We start from the raw sequence: 22,450 nt of genomic DNA, 5'->3' as shown, positions 1-22,450 counted from the left end.
ACTTTTAAAAGACCAATGTCTGACACCCTTTTATATTTAAAGACGGTGTGTCAGCAACACAGTTTTAGTAAGATAAGATATTGCAAATGTGGCAAGAGAGGTGCTTAAAATATGTAACTATCAAGCTGAAGAAACCAACAATTGTCACCTGGGGGATAGAACCCTGGGAAATACACAAAAAAACATGTAATTATACTCTCAAATTTGATAAAACACAAAAAGTAGGTAAAGTAGGTCATTGATCAACTGAAATGTTTGGTGTTCAAGCCCCAGCTTTATGTAGCAGCCTCTGACATCAGTGTTCAACATGAGTCTGGTTCTGCTCAATTAATTGCTTTCAATTTCATCATGCTTTGCCCTTTTAACTGCCAAGTGCCGTCTGTCTCTGTACTTTCTGTGCATCCTTCAAGACAGGATACACTGCTAACCTGTGCTGCCAGTTTGACAATTCTGAATGGTGCAGTCATGTATTTACATTCAAGCATGAATAATCAAGTTAAGCACCAATGGCGAGTGAAAAGTCACTCAGCTGGTGGTGTGAGCGTGTATGCATGAGTGGCAGCATGACGAGGGAGGCATTTGGTGGGGGAAAAATAGAAAAGGACAGAGAAACGTAACTTATGGTGAGCAGTGTCTTTCTGTCTCTCCTTCTACCTGTCTCCCAACAATGAAAAAGCGGGGCATTCTCTTATGGATTGGGGACAACAGACCCAGATGTTCTCAAGCCATGACGGCCCAGCTACACCTACTGTTACCTGGCACCATGGACTGTACATACAGTATGAATGGACGAAGCATGAGTGACCTCACCCATCTGTTAAGGCACGGGGCTCTGGAGGCTCATCAGCGGTAGTCAGTTAACAGAACAACAGGCTGAGACCTGGAGCTGAGGGGAGCTTTTAAGCCTCTTGAAATAAAGTTACATTAGGCCCACCTGTCAATCAGGTCAGCTACACGCCCAACTATGGATAACACATATCGTTCATAAAATCCAAATGGATGCGTTTTTTTTTTTTAAACAATTTACCCCCTGTACAGTGTGTGCCCATGAGGACAATAACTAATCAGACAATTATCATTTTTTGGCTGTAAACATGTCAATTTCTGCTGTAAAATCAGGCATTTTTGAATGTGGTGTGTATGTGACTTCCGGAGCTCTTGAAGCCAGCCTCAAGCGGACCATTGATGAACTGCAGGATTTTGCACTTCAGCATTTGCTTCATTTTTCAACCCCTGAAACACAAAGAAAGCAGCCAGCAAAACAAGCATCCAGCAGGGTTGTCACATATTAAAAATGTACTCTATAAAAATAGAAATTGATTAATTGATGGATGTTTCCATATTTACAAAAAAAGACAAAATATTGGAATTATTTGCTGCCAGTTTCATCATGATTGCGTTCCGTCTGTTTGTGAGTGCATCCTTCAAGATCAGATGCACTGCCAACCTGTGCTGCCAGATTTCAGTATCATGCAACAACAACCAACCACTGACTGAGCCTGCAAGACATACACTGTTACAAATAAATTACAGTAAACTACTGGCAGCTAAGAGTGCCAGCATGATACTATTATTCTATGGTGTGCCTATTGTGATCTATAAAACCTGTTAGTCACTAAACTATGGAGTTAGATCAGTCTCAATATTCACAAATGCACACAGAAGGATTCACAAATGTATTTCAATGCACACACAAATATATTTCATTCTATATAAATGTAAAACAAATCCACAAATTAAAAAAACAATATTCACAAATGTATTTCTGATTCACACACAAATATTTATAGTTTTGTATATATGTAATAGAAATTCACAGAAAGAAGAAGAAGAAGAAAGAAACAGCCTTAAACTTTAAGATCAAAAACCTCTTGTATTGATATGAAAGTACCAACACAGAGTAGTGTAGTCAGAACGTCTTATGTTACGTTAGCAAAACCTTCCAGGATCATACTACCCCTACTGGTATAAACTGTACCACATTAAAACATCTCCCCCTTTCAACAAAGATGAAAGTGTAGCCGCGTTTCTTGCGGGTGATGTTGATTATTAGTTTAACCTTTGGTTGTCTTGCCGTTAACTATACAATACATATACTTAATTAAATATACCTGTGGGTGTGGGTAAGCAAAAGCAAATAGTATCATCCCAACATAAGGTTGTTGTAACCATTCATTTAACTGCTGTCAATTTCAACTGTTTTACTTTACCTTTTTACCTTTTTAAACCTTTGCAACAAAATCCTTCATTTCTCATTTCATCCAAGACAAAAAATCATTAAAGCTTTATACTTCAGGTACGGTCACTTTACATCTCAGTAAGTCTCTTTGGTCTCATTTTGTGTCTCTTGCATTGTGTTACATTACCACCCTTAGGTATGTCAGATTTTATTAGTTGGTCAGTCTGACTCGTTGCCATCATGTCATTTGTGTTGCTGTCCATTACCTTGAAAGGCTTGTTAGGAGGTACTTTCAGCAGGTGTCTTCTGTTGCATCGCAGAGTGCTTCCATGATCACATCTCATTCTTTCTTAAAAATCAAACAAAGTTAACAGCAGAGCACATCTATAAACTCTTTTATCAAATAATGTTCTTGATTTGCATTCTTTGGCTGCATCCACCTACTAACGTAGTGACGCAGATTTAACTGAAGGCTGGTCACTGACTTTAAGCATATTGTGCGCTCTTTGAAACGCTGTTGATGTTAGACTTAGTTTATGGAAGCAGATAAGAAGCCCAGAAATGAGCAAACCAAAACTATTATTTGTCAAGCTTTTGAAAACATAAAGAAAACTGTCCTTAGCCATGAAACTTCTCCTGAGAGCCAGCAGCTGGCAGCGTGTTGGTCTGGAAGATCCTCAACATAGACTGTAGTCATATTTTGCTGTGGCTTTTCAGGTGTGCTATCAGGATTTTTTTTATGAATAAATTGAATCGATCGATCATTCTCTCTTTCCTTTGCTCGCTCACTCACGAGCGTAGGTATGTGCACACAAGTTCCTGTTGGGAAAGTTGACAGTGAGTCAAACTTTATTTATATAGCACTTTTAAAACACTCAGCTACAAAGTGCTTTACAAATAAAGACAATCATATGGAGAGAGAAATTCATAAATAAATCACAATGTCAAGCAGGGCAGAGTTAAGCTCAGGGAAACACAAAAACAAACTAAGTTTAATATCTACATGCTCCCTAGCTCAGAATATAGAAAAGAATAAAATACATTATCATAACTACGCAGATGACACACAGATATATATTACAATGTCGCCAGGTGACCATACAAGCACTGGGTAAATGCATAGAGCAAATCAATGAGTGGATGTGCAAAAGTTCGCTTCAGTTAAACAAAACTGAGGTTGTTGTTTTTGGAGCAAAGGAGGAGCGACTAAGAGTCAGCAATCAGCTTCAGTCAGTAAGACTTAAAACCACAGACCAGGCAAGAAATCTGGGCGTAGTGATGGACTCAGACCTCAATTTTAAAAGCCACATTAATACGAAGAACATATCAAGAATTAGAGGACTTATGTCCCAGCTGGACCTGGAAAAACTTGTCCATGCTTTTATCTTCAGTCGTCTTGATTACTGTAACAGTGTCTTTACAGGTCTGCCTAAAAAATGAGTCAGACAACTGCAGCTGATCCAGAACGCTGCTGCTAGAGTCCTCACCAAAACCAAGGAAATGGATCACATCAGTCCAGTTCTGAGGTCTTTACACTGGCTCCCAGTCTGTCAGAGAATAGACTTTAAAATCCTGCTGCTGGTTTATAAAGCGCTTAATGGTTTAGGGCCAAAATACATGAGTGACCTCCTGATTAATTATGAACCATCCAGACCGCTCAGGTCGTCTGGGACACGTCTGCTCTCTGTCCCCAGAGTCAGAACCAAACATGAAGAAGCAGCGTTCAGTTTCTATGCTCCTTATATCTGGAACAAACTCCCAGAAAACTGCAGGTCTGCTGAAGCTCTCAGCTCTTTTAAATCCAGGTTGAAGACTCACCTGTTTACAGCTGCCTTTCATTAAACAATTTTAATACATGTATTTTTAGATTTGAAACTATAACTCTGCACTGTAATTTTTACACTTATTATTTTTTCAATTTTTTATATAACTCTTTTTATATTATAGATTATTTTTGTTACTGCTTTTTTTCTTAATTTAATTTGAAATCCATTTCATTTCAATTATTTATTTTATTTTATGGTAAATTGTTTGTTGTAGTGATTATTCAATTTTCTATTTTAAAAGTTAATTTTTTCCTCGGTCATGATACTTTTGATGTCTTGTTTGAAGCACTTTGAATTGCCTTGTTGTTGAAATGTGCTGCAGAAATAAACTGGCCTTGCCTTACAGGTGAATTGCTTCTTGAACTAGTCCAAAGATTTTTCAGATCTGATGGGTGAGTTGAGAGTGGGGGCTGAAAGATCACCGTTTGTTTAACAATAAGAGCGGGGACAGAAAGAAGGATGAGTTAAAGATGATTTGAGTGGATGATGGGTTGAATATGGAACAAGGAGGTCTGTAATCCAGATGGGGAAGAGGTCATACAGTGCTTTGTATATTAGTAACAGGATTTTGTACTTGATTCTGAATTTTACTGGAAGACAAAGGGAGGCAAGAACGGGGGAGATTTGGGGCTGACAGCTGGTTTGGGTTGATTATCTGGCAGCTGCATTTTGGACTAAACGGTTTAGTGATGATTGGCTGAGGCATGTATAAAGAGAGTTATAATAATCTAGGGTCATCAATAGATGCAAGGGGATGGTTCTTGTACATACTATGAAACCAGAAATATCATCCTACCAGCGCCACTGGTCTCCTTGATCACTTTAGCTAGTGGTCGTCCCCACCGTCCATCACATCTTATCCGCACTTTTCCTTTTTGTGCAAGTGGGCTCAGTGGCTTAGTTGTGCAGTTATATTACTCAGTCTGTTTCACCTGTGGAGAGCGTGGTGTTCTATGCTCCATCTCATGTTTTGTCCTCAACCTTCATTTCATCAGAAGCTCTGCAGAAGTCCATTTTCTGCTGGTGCTGCCCAGTAGTTGAGAATAGCCAGGTAAGGGCCCTCCCCTGGTGGATTGTGGGTATAGGGGGCTTATTATATATTACATAGATATCACATTTTTAAATCCATTTAAATGTCCATGTAAAGTCTTTAAAGTACTGGCTGCTGAATTGAGGTAAATTATCACTTATTATAGTCATTGAAATGCCATGCACTTTCTGTTCTGTTGTGCATGTCAACCATGCAAACTACATGTAATGTTGTTGTAGTGGGACTCTTAGTCTATGAGATGCAGGTAGTCCTTGCTTCCCAGCTGGGACAGGTCCATTTCCACCCATTCTCTACGGTTCCTAAGGTTTGCTGTGTGGTTTCATTGGTTCCTTCAGTTGCTGATTTTGATGGTGCTGGCAAATCTTGGACCGTTTCATCATTGCCTCAATGTCTCTGTGCATACTTGGCCAATAAAGTCTCCTTCGTACAAGTCTTTTGCATTTTCATTATCCAAGTGTCCTTCAAGATTCAAAAAACTTTATTGTCTATCACATTGTGACAGAAAACGACCTTTTGTTGAGGCTCACCATGAAAACATACAAACATTCAAACTAACACTCACATTAGGTCATAAATAGTTAAAAACACATGCACAGCATTTAAAAAACATTGCTTATCTAGCCTTGTTTAAAATGCGTATTGCAGTGGGAATAAAATAGTTTCTGTAAGTTTTCTTCTGACAGTTGGATCTGGGTAGTGCCGGTGATTTTTGTTACATGTTTAATGATACTAGTAAGTTTTTTCTTGCATTTTTCGGTGAGAAAGTTGTACCAGGATATAATGTTAAATGTGAGGACTGATTCAATGAGTGACCGGTATACTGCTTCATGCACTTGGCTATCTAGAACTCTAGATATGCACTCCTGACTGTCAGACGTAGACTGCCCCTGAAATCGTCTATGAGTGAGTTGTTCACACACGCACCTCACGGTTTTTAGTTTTTCCTCACATCTCTCCCACCATACATTTAGTCATGCAGACACGCACAAACAGTCAAGCTGCATCATAGATGTGGTCAGCTACAGCACATTTAATAACAATATTTTTGTTGTACAGGGGACTGGTATTAAGTGTATACTGGACAGTATAAAAATACATTCTGAATACAGCATGGTATATAATAAACTCAATGTACTGATGACATGCTGGTGCTCAACTAATGAAGGAATGAGGCCAACATGAGCTTTCACTTGATGTCTTTTGCTTTTTGTCGGTCACATGTTTCACAGACTCGTTGGCCCCATCTGCTGGTCAGACTGATTTGGTGCCGTCATCTGAGTAAATGTGGGTAAACTCTGAGGTGTTTTAAAACTCCTCATACTGTATGTACGACTTGTAAACGTGCAATTAAAATTATCTAATAGGTAGCTTGGTAATAAAATGTTGCTTTAATTAAAACAGTCAGTAAACCTGCTTCTGGATCAAGCAAATAACTTACAAAATCAAACAATAAAAATATATATTTTCATACACTTTTACAAAACAAAAAAAAGACTCACACGCCTATCAGCTAGAGTGTGAGAAGTGTGATGGTTGTGTGTACATGTCAGCAGGAGGAAATCAAAGTATTATCAGGCACACTGCAGTGTCGCTTAGCACAAACAGTCTGGTGATCAAATTTAATATACAAGTTATAAAAACAGGAATCTCCTTTCCTTCGATGCTCCAAACAGCAGGCACAAATCAGCAGATCCGAGGTCAGACATCTGTGGACTTACTGCGTTTCTTATCACTGGAAATAAAACAAAAGCACACATGTCAAAGAATAAATATATCAGTGTAGAGTCACTAAGGATATATATTGTATTTTTTAAATATGAATTTTTATTTTCTTGTCTTTGATAAGGAAGCCCTAAGCGGATGTACATGAATACTTTTGAAATAGATTTTATTATGCTCCGTTTTCCTTTAATAATGGCTACATTTCAGTTTTTCTCTCAAGATCTCACCTTATTTATCTTGTTATTTTGGGGTACCAATGCTGCTTTTCCTGTGTTAACAACTTCATTTATCCAGATCCTTGAGAAAACGGTACGTGTTATCACAGGAAAAACCATAGAGGTTATCCCGAGATAACCCAAAAAAAAGGTGAGATCTTGAGAAAACAAAAGCACTGCTTTGTTATTTTGGGAAAAAAGTAAAATAAAATACATAAATTGTTTGTCTGCTTGGGGCTTCCATAGATTTGCACTCACCGTAGCTCCTCTTTGAGTCGAGACAGTTTGTCGTGTAGCCGATCGTTCTTCACATGAATGGGATTGTTTGGGACGAACCAGGCAGCAATAAACTTACACACCACCACAACATGCTGCAGACACACACACAAACCAAGAGGCTCTTTTACATCTGAGCAAATCTTTGAAACTTTAACCGTCAAACTCTATTTATACAAATGTAGATGGAGATGACAAACCTCAAACAGGATGACGAAGGCGAAGCGCACAGCCAGGACACACCAGAACTGAGAGGTGAAGGTGTAGTCTTCATTATTCCTGTAGTCTCTGTAGCTGCAGACACACAAACAGTAGTTTTCACATATGCACTCCTATAATAATAATAATAATAATAATAAAGTTTATTTATAAAGCACTTATCAAAACCAACGTCCTAAAGTGCTTTACAGAAAAAAGAAAAATCCCAACATTCAAATACAGAACAATAAAATCCTATTAAAAAAACATGTGGGGCGCTGGTGGCGCAGTGGTTAGTGCGCGCGCCCCATGTATGGAGGCTGTCGTCTCAAGCGGGCGGCCCGGGTTCACATCCCACCTGTGGCTTCTTTCCCGCATGTCATTCCCCGCTCTCTCTACCTCATTTCCGACTCTATCCACTGTCCTATCTCTCCATTAAAAGGCATAAAAAGCCCAAAAATAAATCTTTAAAAAAATAAAATAAAACAAAAACCATGTAAAAAAAAAACAACAGTGCAGCAATCATCCAATGAACAGAGAGAAGAGAAACAACCGACACAAAGATTGGCTAAAGTTAACAGTAAAACATCATGGATGAAACAAGGATTATAAGAAGGCTTTACGACACCTTCTTATAATCACTCCTGAAAATGTCTGCAGAATTCCTCACAGCCGGAGACTTACCCTGATGTAAGGGAGGGGGAGTGTCTCGGGAGGCAATACATGACATTAAAAAAAACAAAGAAACACGGAAAACAGTGGACGAACCAACAGAGTCGGATGCTTACTTCAATGCTACATGAAGTACGACATATTCATAAAACAACAAAGATGAGGAGAAGAACATTCTGGCAGTTTGTGCACAGACATGGACCTGTCATGAGCTATGTAGTATACTATTACCATCACCTCTCTTTTTATCATGGTCACATTATTACATTTTATCTTCTATTAATGTTTACAAGCATATATACATTTTTATTTCTCTAACTAATTTTTCATTTATTTATATTTTTGCTTGTTTTCTCACTACTCCCCACTAAGTTCCGCACTTTAATGCATTACGCTGCCACGAACACATTTCACACCTTTCTAACACACTACCTGAACATAAAAATCATTGCTTGACTTTCATCTCATTTAAATGTTTTTAGTCTGTATTGTTATATTTTTTTGTCTTTGTTTATTTGTTCTCGCTTTAGTTGTCATGTTTATATATTCTTGTTTCATTTTGTTCACCTTATCACCAATAAAAAAATTTTTTTTTAAATTTAAAAAAGCTATGTAGTATATGGTCTTACCATGGTCAAAGGATGTAAACATGTTCTCACTTCACATGGAACATGTACTAATGGGGCTGGCAGGAAACTTTAAGTTGTTATTATTAAATGAAGTTGTTAAGTAGGAATCAACTGTTCGGCTCGTTCCCACAATGCACCTTGACCCGAACATTTCAGGAAGTCTTCTGTAGTTTTTGTGATCAAAACGTCTCCTCACCTGCACTGGGTCACGTTGACACCGTCCACTGTGACCATCTGAAGCGGGAGGAAGTCCTTTGCCACCGCCGGGTGAGACACGAACGCCATGGACAGAGTGTCATTAACGTAGCCTTGCATACAGCTGCAACAAAAACACAAAAAATATGAGACACAGGCCTCACCTGAGATGAGTTTTTTCTACCTGAAAAACACGACTCACTGAGTCTGAGTGCTTCCAGTAGCACAGGAGCCGTAACGGTAACGATAGACGAGCCGAGGGATGAAGTCTGAAGACACTCCGATGACCAAACCGTTAGCGATCACTGCTAACACGCCGATGGCTTCCAGCACCTTTGTCCACACACCTTTTAAAGAAAGAGATCAGGAAACGATTTTTTTTTTTTTTTACTTTTCCAACCAAAAGTCAGTCATTAAGGCAGTTTCTATGAGTAACACTGAAATATTTTACACCAGCTGAACATGACCCAGTTTTATATATTTGAGCAGTTATAAGTTCAGAGCTTTAGCACAGCTCTCAGAACTGGAGTTGTGCTGCGTTTATATATATATTTAGGTCACCGATGTCGTTGGTCTTTCGGGGAACCAGCCGACGTTCCAGGCGAACCATTTTGATGGCGTCCAGACGGATCTCAAAGATGTTGTTGATGAGAGCCAGCAGGGGAGCCAGGGGGAACGCTGCCACAAATATGGTGGTGAAACTGAACTGGACCACTGGAGAAACAGACAGGAAGTGACATGCGTTTCATTTAGTGTTTCTCTGGTGGAAAAGGAGTCAGAGTGAGATAATGATATGACATCAGCAGGTGTTGTTTGTGTAAGGCAGTGCTTCCCAAAGTGTGGGCTGCGGCCCCCTGGTGGGCCGTGTGGGTACTGCAGGTGGGCCACGAAAAGCCCTCCACCAATTATAAAAATAAATAAATAAATATCACAATAATGATGATTCACCATGAGTCAACCTTTAAGTGTAAGTAAGGCGTGTCATGACTATTCATGGACATAATGTTTAGTAAACATTGGTGTCTCTCTTGCCATAATATCATGTTGTCATGTCCAATAATTTACCCTAACTGAAAGTTATAGATGTAGTCATAACTTTTATTTTATAACGGGCCCTGGAGTCATTTTGTATTTCAAAGTGGGCCGCGGCAGTTTAAAGTTTGGGAAAGGCTGGTGTAAGGGTTTAATCTAGCTTTTAAACGGGTGTGAGGCTCGGGGGGGCAGACTGAGGTCTTACCCATCTCCAGGAACTCATTGAACAGGCTGAAGGCGTCAGTGTTGGCCAGGTGGTAGTTACGCAGCCAGTCCTGGAGTTTGCAGATGTCACAAGGCTCAACCCTCCCCTGCTCATCTCTGCAGGCCTTCCTGTAGCAGTGACCACACTTCCTCTGCAGCTTCTTCACTGTGTTTCTGCTCAGGCAGCTCGTTAGCCAGCTGCAAGACATGTGACACTCGCATGAAGGAGACATGTTTAATTCACCTCATTGACGAGGTCACCGTGTGAGGATGGAGATGGATGATGTCATAACACTCACGGCCCGGTGAACTCAACGATGTTATTGAGGGTCTGTTTGAGCAACATGATGATGGCCATTTGGATGAACAGATCTGTCAGACAGCCACTGGGATGGCACTACAGCACAGAAACAAAGATGTTAGTACGGATGTGCAGACATGCTGTATGGATGTATATCAACTCAGTTATTCACCTCCTCCAGTCTCCATCCAGCAATACGCACGTAGTCTCCTGGGTGTCCATTTATCCTGAGACAGGACAAAACAGCCAGTTAATAATGAAGACTCTTATTAAGGCTCATAGTGAAAGATCACATGTTGAACAGCTCCTGTGGTTTCAGATCTGCTGTGCTCACCTGGGTACCCAGGGGCATGTTTTCTAAAGTGTCATACTTACATGTACTACAGTCTTGATCAGAAAGCAATTCTGCCATTGACCAACAAAAATCTGGTCAGACAGACAGACAGACAGACAGACAGACAGACAGACAGACAGACAGACAGACAGACAGACAGACAGACAGACAGACACACACACACACACACACACACACACACACACACACACACACACACACACACACACACACACACACACACACACACACACACACACACACACACACACACACACACACACACACACACACACACACACACACACACACACACACACACACACACACACACACACACACACACACACACACACACACACACACACACACACACACACACACACACACACACACACACACACACACACACACACACACACACACACACACACACACACACACACACACACACACACACACACACACACACACACACACACACACACACACACACACACACACACACACACACACACACACACACACACACACACACACACACACACACACACACACACACACACACACACACACACACACACACAGAGAGAGAGATTACCTGCCCAGGAAGAAGGCCACATAGAAGAGTGAGGAGAACAGAGTGAAGAACTGGAAGGTGAACATCTTCACTGTGAAGCTCCTCTCTGTGGCAGCAAATGAGTTTAATTTCTCTGAAAACACACACAAAATTTTAGTTAAAACAATATTCATTCTGAACCTTTTTCTAGTCCAAAATCAACTGTTGATAATGTTGCAGTCTAAACAGATTTCTGTCCAAACAGTTTAATTCTAAACAGTTTTTTTTTGGTCTAGACAGTTTGAATGTGAACAGTTTTTAATTGGAACCGGTTTGAATCTGAAGAGTTTTTAGGTCTGGACAGCTTTTCAGTCTGAAGATGTTGTAGGCCAAACAGATTTTAGTTTGACAGTTTTTTTTAAATGCTGTTAAACCTCAAAGTTTTTAGTCTTAACATCTATCTGTGTTTTTTGGTCTAACCAGTTATTAGTCGGCAGCCGATGGCCTGGCGGTTATGTTGCAGGCACCATGTATGAGGGCTATAGTCCTCGCAGCGGACGTGGATCAAGTCCTTCCAGGGACGGGTGCTGCAAATTAGCATCTGCTATAAACACTCTGATACTTGCATGGGATGGCTGTCTGCAGTTTGTCTCTGTATCTTTCCCTTTCAAATAAAACATAAATAAATTAGTCAGACCTCAACCCTTTGTTTAATTTCATCTACTATTCTCTCCTCCCAACATTCCCTGTCTCTCTGCAGCTGTCCTATCTGATAAAGGCACAAAGAAAATTACTTAAAAAAAACCAGTTATTAGTCTGAGCAGGTTTAAATGGGAAATGTTTTCTTAAACAGTTAAAGTCACACGATTTTCTTTCTAAAGTTTTAGTCTGAAAGTTCTGACCTGATTTATTTTCAGTCAGAAGTTTTTGTCGTCAGAGCAGTTTTTAACAAATATTTGGTCTGAAGAACTAAAATGTGGACAGTTTGAAGTCTGATTTTCTTTTAATTTGGGAATGTTTTTAGGTCAAACAGTCAGAAGTCTGAAGAGTCTGATCAGTTTGAAATATGAAAATTTTCAATTTGAACAGTATTTTCTTAAATAAATCCGAACAGCCTTTAATCAGAATAGTTTGAATGTGAACAGGTTTTAGTCTGAACACTGCTGACACTTTATTTCTTATAAATACGATCCAGTGTTAAAAATGAAATGTTATTTTCTGGCACTTGCAGAACAACAAAGTGAATAAAGTCTAGAAGTCTGTTCTCACCTATTTCACAGAGCTTGAGGGAGACCCATCTGTTAACCTGCAGGTGGGGTCAAAGGTCAGGGACACACAGAGAGAACAGATTTTGTAGTTAATACTTTTGTTCCAAGGAAGACCATGAATCTGTGTGTTCACATTTATGAATATATACCGGCTGCTCTTCACCACCTTCATGTTCCCTCATGCTTCTGATGTTTCTGACAGTTAGATCATCGGCATGAAGAGAGTTTCAATAAGAATATTTATAGAAACAGTTTTCAGGACTTAAAGGCGGGATTGGTGATTTTTCTCCAGATATTCCATTTTAATATTTTGGTTGTAATTGTCTGACAGCTTCTGAAGATATTTGGTCTGTATGTGGTGTGTCTGTGAGGTTAGCAGTGACCCTCAATTCACACATACACGCCCATTCACACTGGATCCGTTTCTGGGACGTCAGCGCAGCGGAGGGCACCCATGATCAGCTGATCACACATCACAGGAGAACTACAAGATCCCGCGGGAATTAAGAGAAAAACATGCAAACAACATGTTGCTTTGTCTTTCTGAGGATGCATTGTTGTTAATTTGGTTCCTGTTTTGACGTAATGTTGATAAAGTGATGAAAAATACGATGGTGAGTCTGTATATTGTGTTTTATTTTGAAATTGACCAGATGCTCTGTGCGTTTCCTTGTCTGACTTCCTGTCCGGGCTGTTATATTCTGTCTAGCTTGAGTATGTGTGAATTGGGGGTAAAGGCTAATCTGTAACACCACAGATGAGTGGGTGATTGCAGCCTGAGGTCAGGTTCAGGTGGACGTACCCGGGTCATGAGCTGAATGGTGACGTAGTGCAGCACGGCTCCCAACATCACTGCCACCGTGTTAGCGTGGTCCCTGATGAACTCCCAGCTGCCCTCAGACAACAACGGGGCAGCCACCACCCGGAACACCACCAGAGCATGAGCCAGGCCGATAATCAGGGACATCTGGGACACAAAGGCAAGAGAAATACACACGAGACATGAAAAGTAGCAGACAGACACAGAAACGGTTATTAGCAGTTAAGATACACTTTTCTCAACGTGTTTATCGGCTTCGGTTGTTTTGGCAGTATTAAGAAATGTTATCAGATGTTATCGGATGACAAAAGTATCTCTTTGGTTGCGTTTTTCTTTTCTTTCTTTCTTCCCACCACATATCGCGGGGGCCTTATATACTGTAAGTACATCTATGTATGTACAAATAATCTTCTGTACAGGTGGTCAACAGTCCTAATGGTTAGCTCCTTCTTGTATTGTGTTGTTTGTCTAAATATCTTTAATATGTATGTGCACGCCAAATGTTATGTCATTCAACAACATATCTTGGAATAAAAAACACACAAACAGCCAGGGATGAGTTTCAGACACAAACATAGTCAGCCTAAACCACTGATGCACTCTGTGAGTACTTACAGACACTAATATTTTTTCTCATAGTCCACTGCACAGCTCCTACATTACACCTTTTGTAAAAAAAATGTTTTTCTATATTTTACATTATTTAATTATATATTATAATATCTTCTTATACTGTATTATTTAAGTTGTTGCTAGTTCTGCTTTATTTCCTTCTTAATTGTTTAGCACCAATACACCAAGTCAAATTCTTTGTATGTGTAAATGTACTTGGCAATAAACCCAGATTCTGATTCTGATGCACAGTGTGTGAGTGTGTGTGTGTGTGTGTGTGTGTGTGTGTGTGTGTGTGTGTGTGTGTGTGTGTGTGTGTGTGTGTGTGTGTGTGTGTGTGTCTTACCATTAGTGTGACCATTATGAGGACCAAGGTGCTGCGCAGGTAAGAGTGTCTAAACTGTTTAGGTTTACAGTTTGGATCATTGACAATGTCCAGAATCAGCTCCTCCTGTAAACATACAAAGACACACAAGTCTTAACTCTTTAGGGGGTTCGGGTTGAAAATAAGAAAATCATATTGACACAATATAAACTTTACAACAGTTTTTTTTAAATCAGTACCTCCTCCTCACACCAGTCATAGACCTTCCACTGACACACATGCCCAGCCCGGTGTCTCTTCCACAGCTCCAGGAACAGAGTGGCTAAAAACACATACATTTAATTACAATATATATTATACATACACACTAAGTCAGATTATGCTGAGGTCTATTATTATAGAGGAATACATGTTTGCATTAATATAGATCAGACACACACCCCAGATGGCCATGAACATGGCAAAGGCAACTGTCCCCTCGTTATCAAACAGATGGCTGACCTGAAACACATCCATAATAAGTCAGTAAACACAAAGAGAAGTCATCAGTAAGGTGTGGAGTAGTCAGAAGACTAAAGTGCTATAGTCAATTCCATGTACTATTCATTATAAACATTATATTTGTAAAGGAACAGTACATAAACAATATTAACCATCCGGTAGAATTCCTGTTTACGACCCTTTTGAGTCATTTGTGGACAAAAATGTCTGCTTCCAAAATGTTCATAAAATAATTTTATTTTTGTCCACTTTTTTGGTATGAATCAACTTCAGTCTTGATCAAAACTATCAAATATTAAATTATTTTCAGGATTTTAACCCTTTAAATGGGGGGGGGGGGGGGGGGGGTGCTAGGGGATTTATTTCAAACACAGTATGGATATGTCAGAGATTATCAACAACTTGATGAAAATGCATATTTCGTTCTTTGCGCACATTTAGCCCCCCAACATATATTATACAGAAAATAACTTATTGAAAACTGAAAACTGTGACATCATGTCATCAAACTGACATTTAAAGGGTTAAATTCCTAAAAAATAATGTTATATTTGATAGTTTTGACCAGGACTGAAGTTGATTCAAAGATTCAAAGCAAAAAAAGGGAAACAAATATTTTTTCTATTTTAATTTTAGAGCAGTTTTAGGAGCGGACAGTTTTGTCCACGAGTGTCTCAAGAGGGTGGCAAATTTGTACCCAGTGTATTAAAGATCTATATATATATATATATATATATATAGTATAAAATCTTCCTAGAAAAAAGCATGCCATATGCTAACACAGCCAAAATAAATAGCAAATGAAAGTGAAACATTCACCCTTTTGGATGAAAATAGCCCGTGTGATACCAGAGGGTTAAACATCAATTTTGCCATTTAGCTTTTACATCTGCAGTCCTTTGCCCCGTCACTTACACTTTAAACTAGTCCGTGTGATGAACAGATCAAAGTGATGGATCATCATACATTCACACTGTGACATGGAGATCAGGGGGGAGCTCACCTTAGCATAGGTACAGGTGTCTGACAGCTGCCACACTGTACACCTCTTATCACACCGAGGACACATGATGACACTGGAATTACACACCTCCTTACTGTGGACACACACGTAAAAACACACACACGAACACACATTGAAATGGTCCCTGACTTTACACTCAGAGCTGCCATCACCATATGATGGTTACTGATGAGAGTCATCCTCTCTGAACAGGGTGAGAGTAGTGAGAACAAATCATCAGACTCACATGAGAGGGTTTGTGTTGAAGAAGGCGAGACCGTATAGAAACACTACCACTCCCAGAGCAGCAGCAGGAACCAGCAGCTTGGTGTACCAGCCCAGCCACAGGTAGTACAGCGCCACCTTCTCTCCAAAGTAAGACCTTCAGACACACACAGACACACACAGACACACACACACACACACACACACACACACACACACACACACACACACACACACACACACACACACACACACACACACACACACACACACACACACACACACACACACACACACACACACACACACACACACACACACACACACACACACTTAATAGGATTTACATGATATTAAAGTTTTTTTTCTATTGTAGGTCAGATGAGACCAAAACTGAACTTTTTGAAAATCATCCCTAGTTTAATGTTTTATTAAACACATGTTGACATAAAGAGGATATCTGAGTGTGTCACTTATCTATAGTTACCGATAGAGCTAGAAGAAAAAACACCCTGAATAAAACTTCATAAGGAACATGCTCTGTCCAAACTTAAGACATAAAGCTTGTTCATGTTTGAGCTCAAAGCTGAACCTGAAGCTGAGGTCACTCTTCCATGTGATTCATGTCGTTAAATACAGAAAGAACATTTCTATGATGTGCATCACTTCTGCTCTGACAAGGAGCTGCATTAAACAAAGTCCATCTACCGTTAGAGAGAGTGTGTGTTTCAGACACAGAGCCAGACCCGCCCCCCTAATATAATCTGCTCAGTTGTGATTTCATGGGACAACTTCACAGAATTACCAGGAAGTTGGTTGACACTTGAGTCAATGTGGTCAGTCAAAATGCTTTTAAATTAAACTGGATTAGACAAAAAAAAAAAGTTGGGTCATGTGCTTCCCTTAGTGCCCCTGATGAGTTGATTTCTGAGATACAGTCATCTCTTTAACAGAGCAGGTTTTTGTTTTCCAGTAAATGCAGTGCACTTCCGTACATTTTGAACATCCTTAACAATAGAGCAGTAACTGTGATCACAGTAATCTGATGTAGAAGTAGAGCATTCTGGTATACAACTGCAACGTATCCCCTTAAAGGTCCCATATTATGCTTTTTCTGGTTTTATATGCTCTTTAGTGTGTTTTCCAAGTGTCCTGTGCATGTTTAGGCACATCTATGTGCAAAAATTCAAAGTCTGCGGAAACTCAGCTTCTCCTACGTCCTCCTGTTAGCTGTAGCATTAGCCGCATGTAACGCTCGGTTCTAGCCCCCCTCGATAAAAATTTGTCAGTGCGGCGTCATTGTCAGTGTGAGATCACTGCTCTAAGCCCATTGGCTCGTTGTGGCAAGCCCTGCAGCTCATGTTGAAATTTCTGAGACGCGTGCTGAGCAACTGACCAATAACGACAGAGCGGATCGGCAGACCAATCAGAGCAGACTTGGCCCACGTGGGGTCTAACAGTGTGGACTCAACAGAGTGTAGCTGACGGACTCAGAGCGTAGAGGGAGCAAGGAGGAGCAGTACATGAAAACAGACACTTTTTTAGAACTTTAGCTATTGTGAACATACAAAAGTAGGTACATAGATTAAATATACGAACCCCAAAAAGGGCATAATATGGGCTCTTTATTTTTTTATTTTTTTTTTTAAAGATTTATTTTTGGGCTTTTTAATGGAGAGATAGGACAGTGGATAGAGTTGTAAATCAGGGAGAGAGAGTGGGGAATGACATGCGGGAAAGGAGGCCACGGGTGGGAAGTGAACCTGGGCCACCCGCTTGAGACGACAGCCTCCATACATGGGGCGCGCGCACTAACCACTGCGCCACCAGCGCCCCATAATATGGGCTCTTTAACAAAACAAACAAAACAGACACAGGTACTGACTTGACTTCACTGACTGGCTGTCCCACAAACAGACCGGACCATCGAGCCCATTTCTCCTGCAGCTGTTTCTGCTTCTTCCTCTATAAAACATGAGAAATAAAACATACAGACGTCAGGTTTTCATCCTGTGTGCCATTAAACTGAACACATTTAATATCAGTATCACATTTGATCAAATCCAGTCCTTAAAGTCTTTATATGTGATTTTTTGATCCAGCAGATGTCGCCCTTGAGCACCAGCATGAAACCAAAACACCATGCGGTGCATTGTTGTGTTAGCATGCTAATGCTAGTGATCTTTATTATGCTCGTATCTTCACACTGCATGTAAATTTACCTGAAATGAGCGTGATCTAGAAACACAGTTAAGCAGTGAGTACAGTATGTTATTCTTCTTTTCTCTAGTCCCTCAATTAAACAACTTTTATACACGAGGGGAGGAGTCAGCCGGCCGCCCAGGCGATGTAAACAAAGTGAAGATAGGACTCTGAAAACTCTGAAAACATCACAGACAGTGGGACTCGGGTGTTACACCCATTGTAGACAGTCATGACTCACAGAGTTATTTTCAGAGGATATACTTGATTTATATTACATTTAAGTGTGAAAAATCACATAGAAAGCCTTTAAAGAACCTCTTTATGTTTGTTATAACTCTTACTCAGAAGAGTCTTTGTCACAAAGGACACCAACAGATTCATTATCATCATCACCAGGCTCTATTTAAAGTCATCTGACTGTTGTATTCTGATAACCTGCTGGTGTTTCAGTACCAGTTTGGATCAATCAGAGTAGAATCAGTTCAAAAAGATCTCTAAGAGACCGGCTCACCTCATGGAGACAGAACATGGTTTCAAATACGTCCTTTTTCAACAGTTCCTCAAAGTTCTCTGAGGGAATAAAAACATGTCTGCTATTTGTCCAGAATCACCTCATGTATCAATAATCAATATTCAGAAGAATAACCAACAGAATAACTCCTCACACTCACCTCCTGTGTTGATGAAGGTGTGATGAAGAATAAAATTGACGATTCGAATTCTGGAGAAGAAATACAACGTTTAAATTAGGTGAGTTAAATGTTTTATAGGCTGAGAATGATAGATAGATAGATAGAATGATATATAGATAGAATGATAGATACAATGATAGATATAGATATAGATAGATAGATAGATAGTTTATTGATCCAGAGGGAAATTCAAAGCATCCAGTTGCAGGTTACAAAGACTTACATGACATGAAACATTTGTTACAAATTAACCACAAAACCGACCCCCCCTCCCATATATATGTATTAACCCCAAAAAAATATTTAAAGAATACCCCTGAAAACAAAACAAAAAACAGACATTAAATAACAACGGTTTATATGAGTCTCTCTCTCTCTCTCTCTCTCTCTCTCTCTCTCTCTCTCTCTCTCTCTCTCTGCTGGTTATTGATAGAGACATTTAATTTCTCTCATCAATCACATCTGTGGGCGTGGTTCTGAAGTGCCACTGTTTAATCTGTGAGCAGATAATTCAGAGCTACATTTTATGTAATAGGACCGCTGATTCTCATGTATCAGAATCAGCGTTTAACCTCACACAGACTCCCAATCAATACAGTTTAATACAGAACACTTACAGTAGCTAGAAGTGTAAACATGGAGGTGACACATTTACAACAATTGGCACAATGGAGAAGAACATGCACAACTGGGTTTAGTGTCCATCAGTATGAACTTAAATAATTCATATTCACACAGCGCTGACGCAGCAGAGGGATTATCTTGGGATGTCTTACCTCTGTGGTCACATGCTGGGGATCAAAGTCCTGACCATCCGGTTAAGAAGACAGCCCATTCTACCACTGAGCGCCAACAGCGCCAACAGTGCCAACAGCCGTTTGTTTGTGTTTGTGTATGTAGGGTGTATGTTACCTGGTTGCCTGGTTGACGGCCCCCTTCACGTCTCCACACCAGTTACAGGAGTCAGAAACCTTGAGCAGGTACTGGTAGTCCTGAAATGTCTCAAGAGGAGCACGGATCCCAAAAAAGACTTTGTCATCGTGAGCGATTTCCTGAAACACATTCAAGGAAACATCATGACACTGGAGGTTCAGATCTCTTCAGTCCATATTTCCTCTCTCCTTACTCAAAACAGGACAGACTGTCTGTCTGAACCGGGGTGGGGGGGGGGGATAAGGGAGAATAAACAACACAGACATCCCCCTGATTGGACATCGCAGCACATCAGACTTCAATGAAACTTCCCAACATCAAAACAGTATAATAACAGCTACAACATGGACCTTAAAACAGACACTAACGTATGCCTTAGACTTTAAATACACTCCAGTTCCTAATAGGGACGGGTACAATCACTTGAGTACTTGTTGACATCTTTAAAGTAATGTCTGGAAGTTATGGATGCAAAGATATCAAAATCTCAAGATACAATAATATCACAATAACAAGTCAACGGATGATATTTATTTCTTTTAATAGTAGACTTGGAAAAAATGCCATTTCTTAAACCCCATATCTCATCCCCCACCTCAAGGTGAGATGAGTCAAATTAACTTTTATAAAGAGCTAGACCAAGCAAAACAAGTCATCCTCACAGTATATCATCTAATATATGTTTTAAAAAGACGGTGTTAGGCACAAATATTGAGCAGAACTGTTATTAGAATAAAATTATAAGAGGTACATTAGGTTTAGAGGGGGAGGGGGCAGACTCACAGTGACGGTCATGTTCTTCTTCTGAAGCTGCTGGATGAAGGCTCTCTGTCTCTGAGCTCTCTGGTCTGTGTCATCTTCCACTTTGTGAGCCACCAGGACGTAGTCGAATGTCCTGTGAGAGGGCTGCCAACAACAAAAACACCTTTACTCTGATGTTCAGCAGCTCAATCAGAGGTACACACTTAACAAACAGTAATCACATTGGTTAAAGTTTATGAAGGAAGATATAAGCCTAATGGTAAAAACATATAGCCCCGTTTCCACCAAGTGGTCCGGTTTGGTTCAGTACAGTGTGGTACAGTTCAGTACGGTAAACCCTGAACTTGATTGCGTTTCCACAGCTAATTGTACCCTTATTTGGTAAGCTGAGTGTAATCCAGATGGAGATGGCTGCGTCAGCTACAGTATGTAACAGTGTGAAATCTTAGCAGCCCAACACAGTGTAAGTGTTAAGTTACATGTTCAAGAAGAACAGGGACACAGTAAACAAGAGACCCTTTAGGGTCGGATCGGTACCCTTGGCACCCCAAAAGTAGGACGGTACGGATCCCGAATTTTGTTACCATTACCAGTACCATGGGGGCGGCAGTAGCTCAGTCTGTAGGGACTTGGGTTGGGAATCGGAGGGTCGCCGGCTCAAGTGCCGGTGATGGAGGTTGGTCGGGTAGCTGGAGAGGTGCCAGTCCACTTCCTGAGCACTGCAGAGGTGCCCTTGAGTAAAACTGCTCTGGAGCGCCCGCTGTGGGCAGCCCCTTCACTCTGAGACCTCTCCATTAGTGCATGTCCATAGGATCCTGTTTGTGTATTTCAGACTATGTTTGTGTAGCATGTTCACTAGACAGAGTGTAAAATCAAATTTCCCCTCGCGGGATCAATAAAGGATAAATTATAATAATTATAACTTTTGATGTGGGAATTACCAATAGATGGGTACCGTACATAACCGATCTGAACCGGACCGCTCGGTGTTAACGGGTTCTAGTTACCATGAGACATATGTGTGTGTGTGTGCAGACAGCTAGAAGCAGGGAAAGTGTGTGTGTCCAGTCAGTCATTTAAAAGTATGAATGTAGGGCCGCTGATTGGTCTATTGGTTTGTCCGCAAGCCCCACGTACAGAGGCTATAGTTGAAAATATTTCAACTTTTCCGAAAGGTGCTGTTGACATCAGCGGCGCTCATTTCCAAATGTACGACATTCCCTGTGTTTTCACTGCCTACATACAGATCATGTCTCGTAACCACATGCTCTCTGCTCTGTGTCTGATCTCAAATATAAATCATGCAGTAAAAAGTAACTTAGCAGTGTCGCTTATACAGCGCCTGTTGTCAACAGACTGTTGTCATGGAGACAGGACGGACGTGCAGCACTTTTCTTCTCAGCGCACAAACTTTTCATGCAAAGACTCCCGAGCGCACAGCCAGCACTTTACTGCCTAACATTTAAACATCTTTCATTTCTTTATTTTTCTAAACAGCTAATGAGGAGTCGTATCCATGTGTGTGGATTATGTAGCAGTATCAGTATTGACACGCTATCAATACAATCCTAACAAAACCCATCGCAAGTCCCTCTATGTGCGTCAAGTACAGAAGATCCAGAAGAAGTATGTGGTGATGTCTCTCACCCACTCCAGGAGCACTTTCAGTGCAAGACTCATTCCCCCATGATGCACCACAGAACGCCACAGA

General features: G+C 40.4%; 1 protein-coding gene across 1 annotated transcript in view; it reads right to left on the bottom strand.

Annotated features, from left to right (window-relative positions):
- Positions 1-5,516: 5,516 nt before the first annotated feature.
- Positions 5,517-22,450, bottom strand: part of ano9b (anoctamin 9b) — a 20,785-nt gene continuing 3,851 nt past the window's right edge. Inside the window, exons 3-26 of the mRNA XM_061043156.1 lie at positions 20,761-20,883; positions 19,957-20,096; positions 19,024-19,073; positions 18,864-18,922; positions 18,033-18,112; positions 16,170-16,304; positions 15,923-16,016; positions 14,859-14,919; positions 14,658-14,740; positions 14,440-14,544; positions 13,464-13,628; positions 12,663-12,699; positions 11,436-11,547; positions 10,673-10,727; positions 10,499-10,596; positions 10,201-10,397; positions 9,525-9,677; positions 9,166-9,310; positions 8,965-9,087; positions 7,470-7,563; positions 7,252-7,364; positions 6,235-6,788; positions 6,111-6,201; positions 5,517-5,888 (exon numbers count right to left, since the gene is read on the bottom strand). Coding sequence (XP_060899139.1) covers positions 6,755-6,788; positions 7,252-7,364; positions 7,470-7,563; positions 8,965-9,087; positions 9,166-9,310; positions 9,525-9,677; positions 10,201-10,397; positions 10,499-10,596; positions 10,673-10,727; positions 11,436-11,547; positions 12,663-12,699; positions 13,464-13,628; positions 14,440-14,544; positions 14,658-14,740; positions 14,859-14,919; positions 15,923-16,016; positions 16,170-16,304; positions 18,033-18,112; positions 18,864-18,922; positions 19,024-19,073; positions 19,957-20,096; positions 20,761-20,883 — 2,256 coding nt within the window. The 3' untranslated portion in view covers positions 5,517-5,888; positions 6,111-6,201; positions 6,235-6,754. The remainder of the gene's footprint in view (positions 5,889-6,110; positions 6,202-6,234; positions 6,789-7,251; positions 7,365-7,469; positions 7,564-8,964; positions 9,088-9,165; positions 9,311-9,524; positions 9,678-10,200; positions 10,398-10,498; positions 10,597-10,672; positions 10,728-11,435; positions 11,548-12,662; positions 12,700-13,463; positions 13,629-14,439; positions 14,545-14,657; positions 14,741-14,858; positions 14,920-15,922; positions 16,017-16,169; positions 16,305-18,032; positions 18,113-18,863; positions 18,923-19,023; positions 19,074-19,956; positions 20,097-20,760; positions 20,884-22,450) is intronic.

This window comes from Labrus mixtus, chromosome 1 (genome assembly GCF_963584025.1).
Source record: "Labrus mixtus chromosome 1, fLabMix1.1, whole genome shotgun sequence".
Taxonomy (NCBI): Eukaryota; Metazoa; Chordata; class Actinopteri; order Labriformes; family Labridae; genus Labrus; species Labrus mixtus.
The sequence above is the reverse complement of the archived record's forward strand: the minus strand, read 5'-3'. Positions and strand labels throughout refer to the sequence as shown.